The 22119-nt window shown below is 38.7% G+C and overlaps 1 protein-coding gene across 4 annotated transcripts in view; it reads right to left on the bottom strand.

The window, feature by feature from the left end:
- tnksa (tankyrase, TRF1-interacting ankyrin-related ADP-ribose polymerase a) overlaps nucleotides 1-22119 on the bottom strand; it is a 103438-nt gene that overhangs the window by 14327 nt on the left and 66992 nt on the right. For all 4 annotated transcript variants that reach the window (XM_051877698.1, XM_051877696.1, XM_051877697.1 and 1 more), the window contains 9 exons: nucleotides 21631-21722; nucleotides 21444-21522; nucleotides 13561-13732; nucleotides 13371-13450; nucleotides 10771-10916; nucleotides 10456-10621; nucleotides 8577-8796; nucleotides 4120-4229; nucleotides 283-471 (listed from right to left, as the gene is read on the bottom strand). In XM_051877698.1, the coding sequence (XP_051733658.1) occupies nucleotides 283-471; nucleotides 4120-4229; nucleotides 8577-8796; nucleotides 10456-10621; nucleotides 10771-10916; nucleotides 13371-13450; nucleotides 13561-13732; nucleotides 21444-21522; nucleotides 21631-21722 (1254 nt within the window). The remainder of the gene's footprint in view (nucleotides 1-282; nucleotides 472-4119; nucleotides 4230-8576; nucleotides 8797-10455; nucleotides 10622-10770; nucleotides 10917-13370; nucleotides 13451-13560; nucleotides 13733-21443; nucleotides 21523-21630; nucleotides 21723-22119) is intronic.

Below are 22119 nucleotides of genomic sequence, written 5' to 3'. Positions count from 1 at the left end.
AAGCCTGAACACAGGGGATATGGGTTTAAACACTTCAGCTTATGTGTTTAGAAGATAAATGTCCCAATTTTTCAGGATAGTCTATGCCACCTGAACCATATGAGATCTTACAGCCAGAACAAATAGTCCTACAGAGCATGAAATTTTTATAGAATTTGGGTTTTTAAACTGGTCTATGTCTAGACATGCAAATCTGTAGCTCTGTTAAATGAATGACAATATATAATTATGTGCTTGAATGTCCATAAATATGAGTCTATGTGAAAGGTATTTGTGCATTACCGTCGCTAAGTCCAACGGTGTCTGTCCCTCCTGGTTCTTCATGGTGGGGTCGGCCCCGTGGGCCAGCAGCAGAGCGCAGAGCTGCGTGCGGCCCTTCTGTGCGGCCTCATGGAGGGGCGTGAAGGCCCATTTATCAGTGGCATTTACACAGGTGTTGTATTTGATCAGCAGGGCCGCAATATCCACATGCTGGAAGGGAAGAGAGAGGCTTATTAACAAAATTAATGTGCATTCTGCAATCTTTAATGCTTTTATGTTAATTTTAAAAAATGAAGAATTGCTCTTTCTATAGAAGATCTGCTTTGGTGTAAAAGTTTGCCTGGTTTTCAGACTTTAGATACTGGATTGTCACAAGTTATATTTTTAAAGTGGTCCATATAACTGTTCTAAAGCTTTGTGTGAACAACAAACCAAAATGTAAGCTGTCATTCATTGAAACTACGGACATCCTCTAGCTCTACTTGGCAAGTGAAGGAGAAAAGTAGATCAAAATGTGAATCAAATGATTTAAAACAATCATTTGAATCACTCAAAATAAATCACAGAATCCAAATTAATCAGATGATAAAATCAGTCTATAATTCATGAATTAGACTAATACAATTTTCGAATCATTAAAGATGCAATATGTAAGAATTTTGCAGTAAAATATGCAAAAACTACTAGGCCAGTGTTATATATTTTGTTCACTTGAGTACTTACCATAACCCAAATGTTTGCAACTATTTGTAAATCGTGAGAAAATTGCAATTTTAACCAAGACTCCGGGACGTGTGAGGAGTCTGTCAATTGCGTCATACCCGCGTTACCCTCGGTTTCCGTATTTTGTAGAAACCATGGAAACACCAAAGACGCTTTAATATACATGTTTTAATAGACAAGGGAACAACTGTTTTGATATATTTATAGACAGAAAACTAATTGTTGTTATATAGCTCAACACCTTTAGTCTTATTATTTAAATCTAATTTTCTTGATTTTTTTGTGAGTACCATGCTTTACCATGCCTCAGAGAAAAACACTATTTTGTCAAGTAGCTAACACAGCATAATCAGATGCAGCTTTATTTTTAGTAACAGTAATACAGTATTTTCTCCATCATACAAAACGTTTTAAATTTAATTGAATGCCATTTATCAACACAAGCCATCCAGCATTTAATATGATACTCTAAAATCGATCTAGCTTACTGCAGTGTGTAACAAGTGTCTTACAGCAGCTACCGAGCGAACGCACAGAGTAACGTTATAACATTTTCAACACACTCAAATGTATCTAATATGATAAACAGAGCTGCGTTACCTCATACTCATGACCGGAAAAGCGGAAGCGGCGCCGGCGACTGTGGCATAATAAAAGTTCCGCTGCTCGTGAGGCGTGTGTTGCGCAATCGCGCCAGCGGCCTCGTTCAGCTCCCACAACACTCGGTCCTGCTCTGCTTCATACTACAGTAACATTAATAATCTCATCCATGAACATGATTTCTTCCCGAGTCCTATCCCAATTGTTTTCCACCGGCTGTGAGGTGAAGACCACATGTCCCAAGATTCCGCGCTCAAACTTGGCGTCATCAAGCTACGCCTTTGTTTTGAATAGGCCTCTAGCGACCTCTAGCGGACAGAAAATATTACATATTGCACCTTTAAGTGATCAGGTGGTAGCGGTTAACAGTTGACTCTTTTTGATACAAAAATCTTTCAACTTTTTTTTTATAAAGCTATTATACAAAACTCTTTCTCCACCAGCATTTATAAAAAAAATAAATAAATAAAAAAAGTTGCCAGCAAGTGCCAACATTTTTTGATCATTTTTTTTTTACAAAACTTTCATGGCCATATATATATATATATATATATATATATATATATATATATATATTATTAACATTATAACATTCTTTTTTTATAACATTATTTTTTTAACAACACTTGTTTTAAGTTCCATAAAAAGAGGAACATTTTGAACAAAAAGCTGAGAAAATTGTGTTTTTGTCAAAAACTATGTTTGGATTGGATTCAGAACGATGATCAAAACACAGATGGAGTAGATCGAGTCCATCAACAACCCCAAAGCTTGCACAGTCCTGTACCTCTTCCTGGGGCAACATTTCATTCGGTAACATTAGGCAGTTTTGATTTATATGCTGTTTAATGTTTGATGATTGCGTTAACTTGCATGTGCACAAGCAATGCTTCTATCGCTTGTTTCTGCTTCTTCACCTGTGTTTTGATTGGGAGATTCTGTACTCTTTCAAAAGATGCATAATAGCACCCACTACTGTATAACAATGAAAACATGGATTGCCGGAAAATTCCATCAATGGTGGGGAAGCGTTGTGTCATAAATGACGTAAAAGAGTTAAATACTATTACAGTTACATTTTGAATTGGTTTTATTTAAAAAAAATAAATTTATTTTAAATTTTACTAATTTTTGTGTGCTTTTGTCATTTTTTATTACTTTATGATTTTGTTTTTGAAAATATTTCAGAAAAGTTTTCATTTACATTATTTCAGTTTTTGTTTAAATTCAGTTTGTTTTATTCCAGTTCAGTATATTCAGCTTTAATTATTTCAGTTTTTCATCTAATATTTATATTTTAGTTTATTTCAGCCATATTTCAATTAACTATTTTTAGTACTTTTAGTTTTCGTGACCAATAACAATACTAGGTTGACAGCATGAGGATGATAAAATAATGACAGAATTTTCATTTTTGGGTGGACTATCCCTTTAAATGGCATATGAGAACCATTCTCACTACCAATGGAGAGCACAGGACAAAACAAGTTTGGGTTTTGGCCAGCTCCGAGCTGTTGTGTGCAGTGTGTGTGTGCGAGTGTGTGTATGTGGCTGAGCTGTCCTGAGCCAGCCTCCCATCAGCAGCAGTGACTGTATGGAACTGCGATCAGCTGCCTGTGTTTGCCGAGCGCTGACAGCCTCTACACAAACAGGCTGCATATGAACAGAGGGAGGTGCACTCAAGGTCAGCCAGCATTGGCCGGCAGCCAGCTCTCCTCAAGCCAATCAGAAAAGCTTGGGCCACCTGCCACTCCGGTCACAGCCAATCAGAATCCCCCAGTTCCAGTCACAGAGGTCCTGTTTCTTGGATAACAGCAGAGCGCATACGAGTGTGGTCGAGGGCCGGAGTCAGGCTAGTTCTGATCCAGCATGTTTATGTAACTGCAATCTGCTCCCATCCATCTGCATGCTCTAATCACATCCCAGTATACCTCCAGAGGGCAGATGCTGATAAATACCTCCAACTACCATCACCTGAAATGAGTTTCCCTGAATTTGCTTGATTTGATTTCGAGAAAGAGTAAAATCCTGTATTAGAAGAGCTCTGTGCAGTGGGGATTAAGGTTTGTCTGGGTTACAGCTCGCAAATGGCATCTGGGTTGTTCACGAGTAGAAATGTAACTGAAACCACCTGAAAGAATCATGAGCCGCGGTGACGCATTAAAAGTGCATAAGCCGAGGTTCTGTTGGCAGAACAAACACAGATGTCCAAACACGTTTTGCATATAGCCACACACTGATTCCCTCAGTTACAGGAAGTGAAAAACAAAGTGCTGTATCAGAGCACAGAGGGGTTCAGGTAATAGGTTTGCATTTGTTCTAAGAGGAAAAAAGCCCTTGTGTTTAGTTTTCAGGAGCACATACATGGATTATTCAGCATCTACATCTGTTTGAGTGTATCTGAGGTACCCACAGCACCGTTTCCTGCCAGACCTGACACAACCGGAGGCATGACACGTGTCGGCTTAACAGATGGCTGTATGTAGTCCCAGTCTCACTGAAATATTCCTCTTTTTAATCAGCAATTGCACTCACCCCGTACGAGGCTGCGTTGTGGAGGGGAATAAGGCCACCTTTGTCCTGCGCATTGACATCCGCCCCATGCTCAAGTAAATACTCCGCTACCTCCAGATTGTTATAGCCAGCTGTGGAGAAAAGGATGCAAAGAAATGTAAATCCATCTGCCCATAAATCATCTGGTATCATCAAACTCAAGTCACCAATCCATATCATGTTTCAGAGTGTTTTCGAAACTTTGAAACCTGGAGAAAAAAAAGTTTTACATTGAGTACGTCCTTTAATAATGGCCATAAATTATAAAATGGTTATCAGGAGTGTGGCATTGAAAATTATTACAAACCTGAACACTATGAAATCAAATTTACATGAGGATGAAGATCACATTTACATCTAAATGATAATTAATCTACATGGAACAGAATCCAAACCCCAAAATGTAGCTATAAACTGCTTAAATAATCTGTTTTCAGTCAGATTTACGGAATTGAAAGTGCCTGTGTGCCAGTCACTGCGTGTAGAACATGCATTAAAGGCATAGTTCACCCAAAAATTCTGTCATTATTTACTCACCATCCCATACTATAGAAGTCCACTGTTTGGTTCAACTGTTTGGTTACCGACATTCTGAAATATCTTCTTTTGTGTTCAGCAGAAAAAAGAAATTCATACAGGTTTGGAACAACTTGATGGTGAGTAAATGATGACAGAATTTTCAATTTTGGGTGAATTATCCCTTTAAGCCCACCAGGTGTCTTTTTCAAACCAATAGTTTAGTAGTTTGCACCAGTATTTTTTGGTGCTTCATAATAACCTGTTTTTTACTCTGTGGGTAAAAAGGTTTATAATGCATTATCAACATGTTTTCCACAGAGTTCAGTGGTAAAAACTGTGCAGAAACTGTTTATCACATATCACAATGTAAAGCTAAACAGAAATATATATATATATATATATATATAAAAAAGAAAAAAGCACAAAATTACTAAAACTTAAAGATGTCCAAACACATTTTGCATACTAAATTACTAAAAACTAAAATGAAAAATGAATGTAAATATAAAAAGCTAATTCAAAATTTTAATACATACTATAATAGTATATAGGTACTAAAATTACTAAAACTGAAAAATGACAAAAGCACATAACAAAATTACTAAAACAAACTAAAATAAAAATGAAAATATAAAATAAAAAGCTAAATCAAAACATTAATACTAAAATAATATAACAGTATATAAATAACACTGTTCCAGCTCAATAGTAAGTTAATAGTTTTTCCCCTCCTCAGAATTTTAGCCAATTTATTAATGGTTCCCAAATTCAGATAGTTTGTCTTGGGTGGTATTTCAGTTCTAGTAGGTCTATTGGAATTCCCACCATCACCATCTCAGTGAAATTTAATCTATTCCTATCTTCAAAACTCAATTAAACTCAATTAATTAAACTCTCTTCAGGCAGTGTTATTGGAATCTTTATGCACTGACTCCTTGCGATTGCAATTATATTTATTACTCGGTGCAAAGTGGAAGCAAATCGGAGATTGAGTGTTTTCTGTCGCTGCAGATAAGCTAAGAGACTCAATCTGGCAGTCAACCTTTGGCACTGAACAAGCTGACACTGAGCTTTACCCAAAAGAACCAGACACTACTATTTTCAGCTTTAACGGTCTTCCTTTTTCCTTTCCCTCTCAGCCTCGCTCCAGACATACATGACTGCCTACAGGACAGTTACTAATTAAAGCCCTCATCATTACAGGTTGTAGCTCTCTAATAATGCACAAACCCAGCTTTGAGAACCTCACTAATGAGAACAGGCTCTCTGTCTCACACAGACAAATTCCACTGCGTGTGCTGTGTTCATCAAATGCTTCCTGCAGATTCTCCACAAACTACAAGCATTTTTAGCATTTTCTCACTTCCTTCCCTCAAATGTGTCACCTTTTTGGTTGTACCGCTCTCTTTTCTGCTTATCTTCAATGAAGCAGATTTATTCTCGTTAACACCATGATAAACATTATGATTATAGTGAATACAAAAACTATTTACAGTGTGGATATGGTGTCAGCATGTTGTAATAAAGTCGTGAAGAGTCAGCAGTCATTTTCCATACATGAGAGAAAGTGTAAACCGCATCAGTGAAATGAGCTCAATGCTAGTGAGCGAAAACATGCTGCATTTCTGAATGAGGCAATTAGCGTTGATATTTTATACTTTTAAGGATAAACAAAATGACATTTAATTTATCCATAAAAATTGTATTCCTCCATAAAATAGGGTAATTAGAAATAAAACTACATTAAAACAAATAAATTTGATTGATGGGCAGACAAAGCATCAGGATTTTCAAGCATGAGATCCAGTAACGTGAGCGAGAACGAATAGAGCCATCTTACGATTCTTCCCGTAGGCAAACGGCAGACGAGTAACGTGTTCTCTAGGCAAGTGTCACAACCATACGTTACACAGCCCATTGCACCGGTGGAAAAAGCGAATGTGTGATAGCTAGAGTAAAACCATGTTTCTGTATCTCTGCCTGATGGTTAGGGCCGTCACCCACCTGCTGCTGGCCTGGCCTAGCAAGATAAGTGGACTGACCAGAGCGCTCACTCCATCTGTTCAGTGACATTTGCTGATCTGTGCTGTTCTGCACGCAGTATGAGTCCTGCTATGAGTCACTGGCATGGCTGTAGTGTTGTACAAATGATGATCCTGGAGAAGTGCTCTCCTACTCTGAACTCAGATCTGTTGTGGGTCAATCTTTTTAGTCTGTACATGTGTAGCAGAATTGTTTTCTAGCACGATCATTCCCATTATTATTATTTTGTTGGGTATAAACTGAATGATTATTATATATTTGACAAGTGAATTGCCTACACACACACTTAAAGGATTAGTTCACTTCAGAATTAAAATTTCCTGATAATTTACTCACCCAAGGTTTTTGAGGAAAACATTTGAGGATTTTTCTCCATATAGTGGATTTCAATGGGGATCAACGGGTTAAAGGCCCAAATTGCCGTTTCAATGCAGCTTCAAAGGGCTCTACACAATCCTAGCAGAGAAATAAGGGTCTTATCTAGCGAAACGATCGGTCATTTTCTTAAAAAAATTAAATAAATATATACTTTTTAACCACAAATGCTCGTCTTGCACTAGCTCTGCGATGCGCCACGCATTACGTAATCATGTTGGAAAGGTGATGCGTGACGTAGGCGGAAGTACCGCGGTAAGGTAAAGAACTCCATCTCATTTTGTCCTCCAACTTCAAAATCATCCATCATTGTTTTACCTTTTTTTGTAAAGGGAGTTTAACTTAGTCTTTGCACGTTCGCTTTGTAAAAACTTGCTCGGTACTTCCACCTAGGTCATGAGTGACCTTTCCAACGTGATTACGCAATGTGTGAAGTCGTAGACGCACATCGCAGAGCTAGTGCAAGGCGAGCATTTGTGGTTAAAAAGTACACATATATATATATATATATATATATATATATATATATATATATATTTTTTTTTTTTTTCTTAGATCATGTAGAGCCCTTTGAAACTGCATTGAAACTGCAATTTGGACCTTCAAACCGTTGATCCCCATTGAAATCCACTATATGGAAAAAATCCTGGAATGTTTCCCTCAAAAACTTTAATTTCTTTTTGACTGAAGAAAGAAATACATGAACATCTTAGATGACATGGGGGTGAGTAAATTATCAGGAAATTTGAATTCTGAAGTGAACTAATCCTTTAAACATTTATAATATCTATGTACTTGTACATTTTCCAGCTACAACTGTATATTATTATAATTATTATTATTTAAAAGCCACTTAGCTTTGGCTCTGACATATTCTATACTATTAAATATTAAAAACACTAATAAAAACTGTTACTCACTATTGAAACAGCCATTGATAAGATTTTCATGGATTAGAGTTTTTTCCATGGGTGCAAAAGTGCTCCATAGTGTCACAGATTAACCAATGCATGTGGACAACTCTAGAAACAATCATATTCCAAAATGTTCCCATGAATACAAGAACACCCATGAATAAGATGGGGTAAGGCTCACATAAACAGATTATTCGGAATAAGACTTTATCAGGGACATGAGCCATACAGAGAATATTGTTGTGCATGTAAATGTCGGTGACGGCACGAACAGTGTGGAAGTCTTAGACAGATTTAATATTTGGCAAGGAAGCCTTTGAATCCCCGCCTGGAAGCCAGGCTTACACAGTGCTCAGAAAGGGATGAGAGCCAAGATTTAATTCAACATGTCCCCCTTTCTTTCCTTCTGGGTTTCCTTGCCTCGCCACTGGGGTAGGATGATGTCTCACATACTGCTTCAGTGCTTTTGTAGAGATGCAATTCTCTGGATGGTGGTACAGCTTGATTTTTCCATTTGAAAGAGAGAAGGGCTCTCATTTCTGTGTTGAAAGTGATGGCTCGGAAGGAAGCAGAATGATTTTTTATTACCTGCCAGGTGCAGCGGAGTCGAGTTGCGTCCCTGTGTGTCTCTGCAGTTGATGTTCTCCAAGCTGCACAGTTTCTGGACCCGGGCCAGGCAGCCTTTTTTGGCGGCATCCAAAAGCGCTGCATCTCCTCTCAGCAAGTCCTGGATATCTGTGTCTCCCTCCTTTACCATGTCCAATGGAGTGTTTCCATCCCGATTCTTCTTGGTGGGGTCTGCTCCATGCTGAAGGAGATAAGGACATTGAGCACAAATACACACAGATGCCCAAAGGCTGACTTAGCAGAGTTTAAAAACCTCATCTTTCAGAGTTTGAACCCTAAAAAAAAAAATACAGTTTACTTGTAAAGGTGTACTTCACCACTGGCAAAACAGGCTTTCAATAAAACTTGGTTGTCTATACAGTAGAAAGGCAAAAAAATAACAACTCTGTGCTACCTGCCTAGAGAAAACAAAGGAAAAAGGCTGTTGTCTTCCCTTTTGCCAAATAGGTAGGAAAACTTCAACACCCATAATGCACTGGGTACATTGCCATCTAAATCCACTCCCACCAGTCTGCTATGGATATGCTTGACCAGAGACAAATATCACCTTGCTTCAGTAGGAAAACCAACTTTTGGTCACAATGGTGGCGACATGTATTGTTCTGCAGTGCAAGAATTCAAAGGGTAAACGTTTAGTGGAGGTGAGTTACTTTCGGTTTCCAGTGAAGAATACAGCGCGTTGTAGGCAGTGGATAAAGGCTGCAAAGAATCGTAAATATGAGAGAACGCCGCAAAGGAAAATCTGAAAAACCTCTGTGTTTGTAGTCAAAATTTCAAACTGGATGACAATGAACACAGTGTTTTAGGCCAAATAAAAGGGAAAAAAACTGAAAGAAACTGCCGTTTTGTCAATTTCGCCCAACCCCTCGAAGCAAAACACCATCGCGTACAGGTAAGAAAGCTGTTGCCAATAGTGTCCATTTTTACCATAATGCTGTTTAAAGAGCAGACATCCAAACCTACCCTTACAATAACTGTTCTGGTAATAACCGATCCGACGGTCTGTGGGCGGGGATACAAAAAATGCGGAAGTACAAACTGTAGTTTTTACAAAAGCCCTGACGCTGTCAAAAGTCCGTCGGATGACGGGTTTTTCTTTTTTCGTCTTTTTCTGACAAATAAATGTGAATTTGTCTTTCCAGGTAACACGGAGAATGAGTAAACACTGTTAATTTACATATACTACCAACACTGTAACAATACAAAGAGGGTTGAAAGTTACAATTTAAGAAAAGACATTTATAGGCCACAAGTATTGAATTTAATGATTAGGGTCCATTCATATTTTAGTTGCCTGTACAGTTCATATCAACAGATCAAAGAGAATTTCCCCACTGAATCAATTTCGAATCAGAATCAAATCTAATCAAACACTTTCTCAGTAAAAATCAAATTGTATCAGGAAGTCAGTGCCAATACAAAGTACACCTCTAAATGAATTTTACAACTTCTCTTACAGATTTAGATTCAGTGAATGTGAAATGTACATTTCTTTTCTGCTGCTTCAACCTCAGCAGTTCCACTTTAGGAAACAAAGTGTCATGTTTGTTTGAAGGCTAATGTGCATATTCCTTACAGCTCTGAAGCTGAACCTCTCCGTGACAGTAACCTGAGGTGCAATGAAAGCAGACAGCATTAAAACCGACGTCTGCTCAACACCAATAATCCTGAAGTCCCTGAGCGGTTCACACTGCATTTAAAAACTTTACAGAGTGATAAAAACCATTAACAACTCCAGGCTGTCAGACGTCTAGAGAAAGAGACATCACTTGAATTAACAAGTATGCCGAATGACGTGAAGAGGTCAGTCCTGAGCCAGCAGGAGTAGCGATGACAGTACCTTGAGAAGCAGTTTGCAGATCTCGTATTTGCCCTTGGCTGCGGCCTCATGCAGCGGGGTGAACTTCCACAGGTCTGCTACGTTGACCGACGCTCCATGTCTGACCAGCAGCTCTGCCACTTCGTAATGGCCGTACGAGCAGGCATTATGCAGCGGCACCAAACCTCTGGCAGCAGACAGGGAAGTTGAGAGATAAATAGTGACAAGAAGATTATAGTTTATCTCCTAGTGCTGCTAACTCATGCGCTGAATGTTAATGAAATTCACTCCACAACGGAGGAAGAGTTTCTGATGAAGAACTGCAGGAAGTCTCACCCTTTGTCTTTGGCGTGGACATCAGCGCCGTGGTGCAGAAGGTACTCAACCACGGCCACGCGATTGTAGCCAGCAGCAAAATGGAGTGGCGTGGAGTGACGACCCTCCAGGTCTCGACAGTTCACATTCTGAGGGGAGCAAAGTTGCTGCGCAAGATGGAGAGAAAAAAAACAGAATTTAACTGAATGCATGTATTTACTTTAGTGATGATCACTTAAATACATCCAAGAATTAATTTCATTTGATCTGCTTTTATAGGGTAGCAGGCCAGAATTATGGCAAGCGTCAGTAGAGATTCTGATTAATTGCCTGACAAAAGTCTAATTGGTGCTCTGATCTAATTACTTTACGCATAATGAGGCTTTCAGATAATGAGGATCTGATTGCATCAAAGGCATCCATCCATACAGACATTTTTATCATCTGTTTCTAAATCACTATCTTCAGGCTTACATTACCAATCAAAAGTTTGAGGTTAGGAAGCTTTAGATCAAAAGACTTATGCTTAAATTATTGAAATTAGTTTTGTAGACAAATATAACTAATTATTTATAATTTTAATAACATTAATTATTATTAAAATAATAATATTAGCAATATGTTATTATATATGCAACCATTCAAAAGTTTGGAATCGGTAAGAATTTTTAATGTTTTTTAAAAGGCTCTTATTAGATCAAACTGTAAAAACAGTAATACTGTTTGTTATATATACTTATATACATACATATGTGTGTGTGTGTGTATACACTATATTGCCAAAAGTATTGGGACACCCCTCCAAATCACTGAATTCAGGTGTTCCAATCACTTCCATGGCCACAGGTGTATAAAATCAAGCACCTAGGCATGCAGACTGCTTCTACAAACATTTGTGAAAGAATGGGTCGCTCTCAGGAGCTCAGTGAATTCAAGTGTGGTACCGTGATAGGTTGCCACCTGTGCAATAAGTCCATTCATGAAATTTCCTCACTGCTAAATATTCCACGGTCAACTGTTAGTGGTATCATAAAGTGGAAGCAATTGGGAACAACAGCAACTCAGCCACGAAATGGTAGGCCATGTAAAATCACAGAGCGGGGTCAGCGCATGCTGAGGTGCACAATGCACAGAAGTCGCCAACTTTCTGCAGAGTCAATAGCTACAGACCTCCAAACTTCGTGTGGCCTTCAGATTAGCTCAAGAACAGTGCGTAGAGAGCTTCATGGAATGGGTTTCCATGGCCGAGCAGCTGCATCCAAGCCTTACATCACCAAGTGCAATGCAAAGCGTCGGATGCAGTGGTGTAAAGCACGCCGCCACTGGACTGGGTTTGTCGGTTGCCAGGAGAAGGATACTTGCCTGACTGCATTGTTCCAAGTGTAAAGTTTGGTGGAAGGGGGATTATGGTGTGGAGTTGTTTTTCAGGGTTTGGGCTTGGCCCCTTAGTTCCAGTGAAAGGAACTCTTAATGCTTCAGCATACCAAGACATTTTGGACAATTTCATGCTCCCAACTTTGTGGGAACAGTTTGGGGATAGTCCCTTCCTGTTCCAACATGACTGCGCACCAGTGCACAAAGCAAGGTCCATAAAGACATGGATGAGCGAGTTTGGTGTGGAGGAACTTGACTGGTCTGCAGAGTCCTGACCTCAACCCTATAGAACACCTTTGGGATGAATTAGAGCGGAGACTGCGAGCCAGGCCTTCTCGCCAACATCAGTGCCTGACCTCACAAATGCGCTTCTAGAAGAATGGTCAAAAATTGCCATAAACACACTCCTAAACCTTGTGGAAAGCCTTCCAAGAAGAGTTGAAGCTGTTATAGCTGCAAAGGGTGAGCCAACTCCATATTAAACCCTACGGATTAAGAATAGGATGTCATTAAAGTTCATGTGCACGTAAAGGCAGGCGTCCCAAAACTTTTGGCAATATAGTGGATATATATACATACACACACACACATACACACACACACACACATATATTTCTTTCCACAAAAATCTTTGTACGTTAGTGTATAGTATTAAAATATAAAGTCCAAACTTTAGACTGACGCTTATGTAACAAGATGCTGCATTTGTGCGTATGCTGGCTCAGCATTTTCTCTCTAACATACACACACACACACACACACACACACACACACACACACGGTCGAAGGTGAGGTCTTCTTACATCTACCCTGTTCAAGGTCATGAGCACAGAACAAAATACATTTAAAATCTGCAAGCTGTGTCCTTGAAAAGCTTAATTGTCTGGGATAAAGAAACTAAACCCATTCAGGGTTTTATTCCAGACAAAAGCCTATAAAAAAATTCAATATCCATAACCACAGATATATTTTCCCCATGTAACCTGGGGCTGCTTTGTAGGACTATACTAATGAAAACAGTTGGAAAGGTTATTACAAAGTATCTCAAACAAATTAAAGTTTTTTGCACAAAAAAAAAGCAAAAATAAGAGTTATATCCCATAAAGTTTTATGATATATCTTGGCTCCACCAGATCACAACAAGATTTTAAGGTTCCCCCACCTCCAAACCCCTTTTAACTCTTCACTCTTAGACAACTAGTCGACCATCCTGCCTATCTTTATTTGAAATCAAATTAAATTCTCACCTTCACAGTGTCCAAGTCTCCTGCTTTTGCTGCTTCTAAGAGTCTATAATCCACATCTGAGTTTCTCACTGGAATGTTTTCTAACAGACACAAGCATAAATTAGCTTGAATTTCCATAACTGTTAATGCATAAGGATACAGAACATCAAAGCCCAAACAAACAACCCCAAACCCCAGATTCAGTCTGTACCGTTTAGGATCTGCTGTACAGCTTCATTGCCCATCTGTGCAGCTGTAAAGCCCTGCAGAGAGACGATGGCGGGGTCAGCTCCATAACTCAACAGCAGCCTGCACGTCTGCAAGTGTCCAGCCAGAGCCGCCCGGTGCAACGCCGTCTGACCCAGAGTGTCAACAGCATTCATCTATAAACAAACACCAAAAATAATGGAAAGGAAGTGAGCAGCCTGAAATCTCCTCCTCCTCCTCCTCCTCACTGATCAGTGAAGTGCACATCTGAACGCAGCCCACAGAGCAAGACTGAGCTGTAAGCAAACTTGGCCTCTTTTGAAATGAACACAAATATGAATTAATCAGACAAGCCCCTGGGAAACTTCTACGCTCCTTCAAAGCCTATCAAAACTGCACAGTGAAGAAAGAAAGGGACCTACTGCGTAATTGTGTGTGTGTGTGTGTGTACTGTGTGCGGTTAAGCATATGGCATGATTACAGTTCATTATTCTGTCTCAAACTTGTTACTTTTTAAAACTCAAACTCTCAGCAAAATCATGCTTTACTAGAAGTGCAAATTGTACATGATGCAGTCCTCTATATCAAACACATTAGCTTCGTTCACTGCAACATTTATAAAATAAATGTTTGACCAATAGTAATGCATACGGTTCATTTTGAGATAAAATAGAAAATGACATCTCATTGGTCTGCTGGAATGCTTACATCAGAGTGTGTAAAAATTGTTTGCATGACTCCATAAACCCTTGCATTTTTTTTCTCTACATCTCAAAACAAACATCAAATCACATTTACATCTGTTAAAATTTCTGGTTTCTCCTCATATTTTCTGCTAAAATTTGCTCTTTCCATCAAAAAAGGCATTTTATTGCATTTTTGGATGAAAATGTTCCACAAAATGATGGTGCATCCCTACTATACACTCCATTGAGTATGACATTACATATAGAGTTGCAAACGATAAAAAGGTAACACTTTACAGTAAAGGCTCGATTAGTTAAGGTTAATTAATGCATTAACTAATATTAACTAACCATGAACAATACATTTGTTTCAGTACTTATTAATCTTTGTTAATATTAATTAATACAAATATAACTGTTAATGTAAGTTCAAATCCATTAACTAATGTCAACAGATAAAACTTTTTATTTTAATCATGCACAAGTAAATGTTGAGATTAACATTAACTGAGATTAATAAATGCTTTAGAAATTTTTTTCATTGTTAGTTCATGTTAACTAATGTAGTTACCTTATTGTGAAGTGTTACCAAAATATATGACTGAAACAAAAACTTGATTTTAAATCATTTCTTACCACATACCCTACAGTTCAAAAAATTTGGGGTCAGTAAGATTTTACTTTAAATTAATACTTTTTATTCAGCATTAATAAATGCATTAAATTGATCAAACGTGACAAAAGTGACTACTTTATATTAGGGGTGTAACAGTACAGAGAAGTCACAGTTTGGTACGTACTTCGGTTTTGGGGTCACAGTTCGGTTCAATTTCAGTAAAATACGAAAAATGGTCATGCTTTAGTCCAATTCTCACTATTACTTTGACTTCTGTGTCAATAAACCCCTAATTACTGCTTATTAATAGTTAGTAAAGTAGTTGTTAAGGTTAAGTATTGGGTAGGATTACAGAATGTAGAATATGGTCATGCAGAATAAGGCATTAATATCTGCTTTATAAGTACTAAAAAACACACAATATATTAGTAATATGCATGCTAATAAGCAATTAGTTAATAGTGAGAATTGGACCCTAAACTAAAGTGTTACCAGACAAAGGAACAAATCCACAATGCTAGGTTTCTTTTATTTTATAGTTGACTGTACCTAATTGGTACAGTCCAGCCTCTTATAGTGTATTAAAGGGTTAGTTCACCCAAAAATGAAAATTCTGTCATTAATTACTAACCCTCACGTCGTTCCACACCCATAAGAGCTTCGTTCATCTTCGGAACACAAATTAAGATATTTTTGATGAAATAGATATTGTTGAATAAAGTCATTATTTTGGGTTTTTTTGGCGCACAAAAAGTATTCTCCTCGCTTAATAACATTAAGGTTAAACCACTGTAGTCACATGAACTGTTTTAAATATGTCTTTAGTACCTTTCTGGGCATTTGAAAGTGTAAATTAACTTGCTGTCAATGCAGGCCTCACTGAGCCATCGGATTTTATCAAAAATATCTTAATTTGTGTTCCGAAGATGTACGAAGGTCTTACGGGTGTAGAACGACATGAGGGTGAGTAATTAATGATAGAATTTTCATTTTTGGGTGAACTAACCCTTTAAGCACTAAGCAGTAAATGATGTACTCTTGCATAGGTCATATTTTTCTGCAGGGCTGATAAAAAACAAAAGGTGTTTGGTCACAATCAGCTACAAAACTGAAAAGCATCTCGTGTTATAAAAGTACAAAATAAATAAATAATAAAAAATAAAACTTATGCATTAGGAGTGTTACAATTTGCTCCATTTAAACTATATTTAAACATTCAAAGCTTAAGCCCGACCCTCCTATACTTAATTTTCCACGTTCTGCTCCGAGCCTTTCAAAGCATTCTCCTTTGTCCATTAGCACAGAAAGACACATTCTTTGACGACTGGACTTTGTTTTCAAGCGCTCATTCGCGTACGTGTTCTTCTTTTACTCTTTTTCCTGTTGTGGTGGTTAGCAAACAGCGCTGTATTACCACGTGCACCCCCTTCTGGATTGGAGCGTGGATCGCCCGTGACTGATTGTATTCATCGTTTGATTGCATGCATTGAACCGTGATGTCTGTACTGTACAGTTCGGGATGAATGCATATACTGTTACACCCCTAAATAAATGCTGTTTATTTAATTTTCTATTCAAAGAATCCTGAAAAAAAAACTGTAGCACAGTTTCCACAAAAAAAATGTTAAGCAGTACAAGTGTTTTTAACACTGATATAAGGAACATTTCCTGAGCAGTAAATCAGCATATTAGAATGATTTCTGAAGGATCGCGTGACACTGAACACTGGAGTAATGACTGCTGAAAATTCAACACAGGAATAAATCAGATTTTAAAATATATTAAAACCAAATTCTTGATCAAATAAAAGCAGCCTTGGTGAACATAAGAAACTTTCTTAGGCTGTCCAGACCTACAAACTACTGAACAGATTTCAGAATATGCCAAAAACATACTTTCCTGCCTGTTTGAACAAAGTCATAAATATCAATATAGATCTTCAGCTAATAAGGAACTCCCATCGTCAGCTGATTTTCTCAGTAACTGTGTTTACTTTAGACAGCTTTAATCTTCATGCTTCCTGCTCTTCTTATTAACACAATGCTTCTGCACCATCTGTTTACTGGTTCACACATGGTCTGTAAACACACACTTGCTACAATAGCCTCTTGTCTTTGAACCTCCAGCCTGACTAATTATCCAGTCCATTAATGTCACTTAAGTCTGGCCGCTGAAGTTTGGCAGCGAGTTGGGTCGCAACACCAGTTAACGATCGGATGCGTTTCCGAGGGGTCGTATTGAAACAGATGGACGCTGATGATTGAATGATGGAATTCGGGTTAAGGCGGGTCAGTCTCCGTTTATTTATCATGCAAGAGAGCTGGGATGCGAGCGGAAGGGAGGCTTTGAAAATCAAGCTGCTCCAGACAGCATAAAAGAGCCGCACAAGCATCAATGAAGAGGACCTCTGGATAATACAACCGTGCATGAAAGTAGGGCAGGCAAGTTTGATGAACGGGGAGCCCCTTTAGATACACTCTCAGCTCGAACAAAGACGGCAGACTGTGGATGAGATTATTTACAGGAGCATCGTCTCTCCTGGTCTCTCCGCTGAAGAATAGCTGATCAGCCCTGATGCTCTCAGCCAAGGCAGTAGCTGAATGCCTGATCAGTTAGTCGATGCTTATCTGATTTGGCTCTCTGAAAGAGCTCCATTGATTTGGAAGTCTTTTACCCCTCTCTGCTCTGGAGAGGTAATGACATGACTGATGTAGCTCGTAAACGTCCTCCAGTTTCTCTGATACAGTCCAGCTGTGAGAGAGAGGCAGCAGGCTGTTTACCTATTCAGTTTCACTGGAAAACTTTGGCACTATCTTCTCAAGTACAAGATTTACTTTTTAAAAAGAATTACAGAAACAGAACTGGCTCACCACAGAGAGTTTAAACCACAGAGGATGAATAACTTACTATGAGGTTCAAGTTCAACACATCATGTTTTTGCATCCAACAAAATTGATGGGAATCAAACAATTCTGGTGCTGATTCTACTTATAATTTACTTATTTAACACATTTTGGCTCGGTTTCACAGACAGGTCTTAGGCTAAGCCAGGATTAAGCCTTATTTCAATTAGGATATTTAAGTAGCTTTTATGAACATACCCTAGAAAAAAAACATTACTGGTGTGCATCTTGAGACAAAACAATGACACTGACATATTTTAAGATATGTCAGTGCAAGTTGCTTTCAGTTAAAACAGCTCAAACATGCATTTTGGTTTTTAGTAATAAAAACGGATATATACACAGTATCTCACAGAAATGAGTACACCCCTCACATTTTTGTAAATGTTTTATTATATCTTTTCATGTGACAACACTGAAGAAATGACACTCTGCTACAATGTAAAATAGTGAGTGTACAGCTTGTATAACAGTGTAAATTTGCTGTCCCCTCAAAATAACTCAACACACAGCCATTAATGTCTAAACCGCTGGCCACAAAAGTGAGTACACCCCTAAGTGAAAATGTCCAAATTGGGTCCAATTAGCCATTTTCTCTCCACGGTGACATGTGACTCATTAGTGTTACAAGGTCTCAGGTGTGAATGGAAGCAGGTATATTAAATTTGGTGTTATCGCTCTCACTCTCTCATACTGGTCACTGGAAGTTCAACATGGCACCTCATGGCAAAGAACTCTCTGAGGATCTGAAAAAAAGAATTGTTGCTCTACATAAAGATGGCTTAGGCTATAAGAAGATTGCCAAGACCCTGAAACTGAGCTGCAGCACGGTGGCCAAGACCATACAGTGGTTTAACAGGACAGGTTCCACTCAGAACAGGCCTCGCCATGGTCGACCAAAGAAGTTGAGTGCACATGCTCAGCGTCATATCCAGAGGTTGTGTTTGGGAAATAGACGTTTGAGTGCTGCCAGCATTGCTGCAGAGGTTGAAGGGGTGGGGGGTCAGCCTGTCAGTGCTCAGACCATACGCCGCACACTGCATCAAATTGGTCTGCATGGCTGTCGTCCCAGAAGAAAGCCTCTTCTAAAGATGATGCACAAGAAAGCCTGCAAACAGTTTGCTGAAGACAAGCAGACTAAGGGCATGGATTACTGGAACCATGTCCTGTGGTCTGATGAGACCAAGATAAACTTATTTGGTTCAGATGGTGTCAAGCGTGTGTGGCGGCAACCAGGTGAGGAGTACAAAGACAAGTGTGTCTTGCCTACAGTCAAGCATGGTGGTGGGAGTGTCATGGTCTGGGGCTGCATGAGTGCTGCCGGCACTGGGGAGCTACAGTTCATTGAGAGAACCAAGAATGCCAACATGTACTGTGACATACTGAAGCAGAGCATGATTCTCTCCCTTTGGAGACAGGGCCGAAGGGCAGTATTCCAACATGATAACGACCCCAAACACACCTCCAAGACGACCACTGCCTTTGCTAAAGAAGCTGAGGGTACCTAAACCCTATTGAGCATCTGTGGGGCATCCTCAAACGGAAGGTGGAGGAGCGCAAGGTCTCTAACATCCACCAGCTCCGTGATGTCGTCATGGAGGAGTGGAAGAGGACTACAGTGGCAACCTGTGAAGCTCTGGTGAACTCCATGCCCAAGAGGGTAAAGGCAGTGCTGGAAAATAATGGTGGGCACACAAAATATTGACACTTTGGGCCCAATTTGGATATTTTCACTTAGGGGTGTACTCACTTTTGTGGCCAGCGGTTTAGACATTAATGGCTGTGTGTTGAGTTATTTTGAGGGGACAGCAAATTCACACTGTTATACAAGCTGTACACTCACCACTTTACATTGTAGCAAAGTGTCACTTCTTCAGTGTTGTCACATGAAAAGATATAATAAAATATTTACAAAAATGTGAGGGGTGTACTAACTTCTGTAAGATACTGTATATATAAAAAAAAAAAAAAATTATATATATATATATATATATATATATATATATATATATATACACACACACAGTCTTCAGTGTCACATGATCCTTCAGAAATCATTCTAATATGCTGATTTGTTTCTTAAGAAACATTTCTTATTATCAGTTGAAAACTGCTTGATATTTTTGTGGAAACCTAAGATGCATTTTTTTTTAGGATTCTTTTATGAATAGAAAGATCAAAAGAACAGCATTTACTTTGAAATAGAAATCTTTTGTAACATTATAAATGTCTCTACTGTCACTTTTGATCAATTTGATGCATCCTTGCTGCATAATTTATTTATTTATTTATTTTAAATCATACTGACCCCTAACTTTTTTAATGGTAGTGTATATATGGAATATATTTAATTTCCTCAGCAGCCAGTTCAGCCTTCATTTCAGACTTCAAGAGAACAACAAATCAGAAACAAAATTGTTTTAGGCAACAAAATTCTCAAGAGAGCTCATAACTTCATGTTTTCATATTCATTTTATCTAGCAACTGTACTATCTTTATTATCTCTTTGGATTTAATTTGTCTGCGAGGAATGTAAATGTGCCAGGCCTATGGAAAAAAAAAAATATATATATATAAAAGGAGCACCACGCGCAGAAGCGGCATATTATTAATCATGGAAAACTATAAATCATGCTACTGAATTTTATTGTTCATTATTGTGCATAGCCGACAAAAAATATGAATCAATTGCCAATTTGCTCTGATGCGTATATTGCATAATTTATGCATTTTTAAGCAGTTCCATCTGCAATGGTGGAGGAATGCAAATGTTACAGAAAAAAATAACAAAAAATAACTTCATAAAATTGAAGTGATTCAAATATTAAAGAGAATGAGCGAATGAATGAACGAACGAACGAACGAACGAACGAACGAACGAACGAACGAACGAACGAACGAACGAACGAACGAACAAACGGGTTCTGATTCAGAAATAGTTCTCAATTTCCAACTCTAGTGATCAGATTTCAAATAACAGATCAATCTGCTAAAGTATCTTTGTGAACAAAGTGATGAATGTTTGGCAGTTAATTGGAAAGATGATAGCAAATAAACACTTCCATGCTGATGATGAGCTCTTCCATCTCAAAGCCAATTATCTTATCCACTGATAAGCAGGCAAATTACTCTGACAAAAAAAGAAGTGCAGTGTTAGCAAAGCTCATTCTTCATTCTTCTCCTCTTGCAGCAGAAACGTGATGACTCAACTGCACACAAAGGTAGATGTGACAAAAATGCTGCTCCACTGAACTGATTTTTCTCAGGCTGAGAACAGACGCAAAATAGATGCTGTTGTTCGGTAGAGGGCCATAAAAAAATATCTTTTTTCCCCATAAGGTCCAATAACAATGTCAGTGAAGGGTTCTTGTACAAAAACAGTCCACGTAGTTTTAAATGACCAATTTTCTCCCTCTCTCTGACCTGAGCTGCTGTTAGATGAAAAGAGGGTTTTTTCCCCCACAAAAAAATAACAGCATACAGATTTGCAACCACATGAGGGTGAACAAATCTTGGCAATTTTTTGGTGAACTTTCCCTTTAAGGCGAACTATACTGTGAGCTGTGAGAGGTGGATGGTGAAACAAGGTGTCAGGTGTGTAAATGTGTGTGTCGCAGCTCTGCAGGCACTCTAGAGCACATGCAGGGATGTGGCGCCTGCTGATGCAGGACCAGCTGTGTACCTTCGCCCCGTGTTTCTGCAGAACCTCCATGATGTCGTTGTGCGCCCGTTCTGCTGCCACATGGAGAGGCGTCATGAAGCTGCACAGGGGAGGAAGAGAAGATAATGGAGACAAACAGAGAAGATCATGAGAAGGACAGACAGACATTAGCATCGGTCTTCAACACATGAGAGGCACATTCACTCACTCTTTGTTCTTCTCATTGACATTGGCTCCTTTCCGTAGCAGCAGTTCAGTGACCTGTTTTCGTTTTGGGTGAGGTGAAGCCACCGCACAGTGCTGAAACACAAGTTAAAGGCCTTAAAAGCATCACAGAAGTACTACCAATAGGGCTGCCCTCAACTAAAGATTTTGCTGATCGAATAGTAGTCATTCATTTTAAGCGATTAGTCGCTCCGTGCAAACACTGGAATAGGCCATATTTTTCTAGGTTAACATTAGAGCGAGCGGCCATGTAAAGTTGCTACTACTTACATGTTTCAGATGATAAGCCATATTTGAGGTCGATAAATGATAGGCGAGCGTTTGGATGTCCTGCCTCGAAATACTGTAATTATTACATACGATAACGATGTTAACGATCTGTCCATCACAGACTGTGTGACTTCGCCACTTCCTGTGGAGTTTTTTTCCCTGTGACTAAGCAACTAATAAAATTTTGGTAAACTAAACCTCT

This window comes from Ctenopharyngodon idella, chromosome 21 (genome assembly GCF_019924925.1).
Source record: "Ctenopharyngodon idella isolate HZGC_01 chromosome 21, HZGC01, whole genome shotgun sequence".
In the NCBI taxonomy this organism is placed as follows: domain Eukaryota; kingdom Metazoa; phylum Chordata; class Actinopteri; order Cypriniformes; family Xenocyprididae; genus Ctenopharyngodon; species Ctenopharyngodon idella.
The sequence above is the reverse complement of the archived record's forward strand: the minus strand, read 5'-3'. Positions and strand labels throughout refer to the sequence as shown.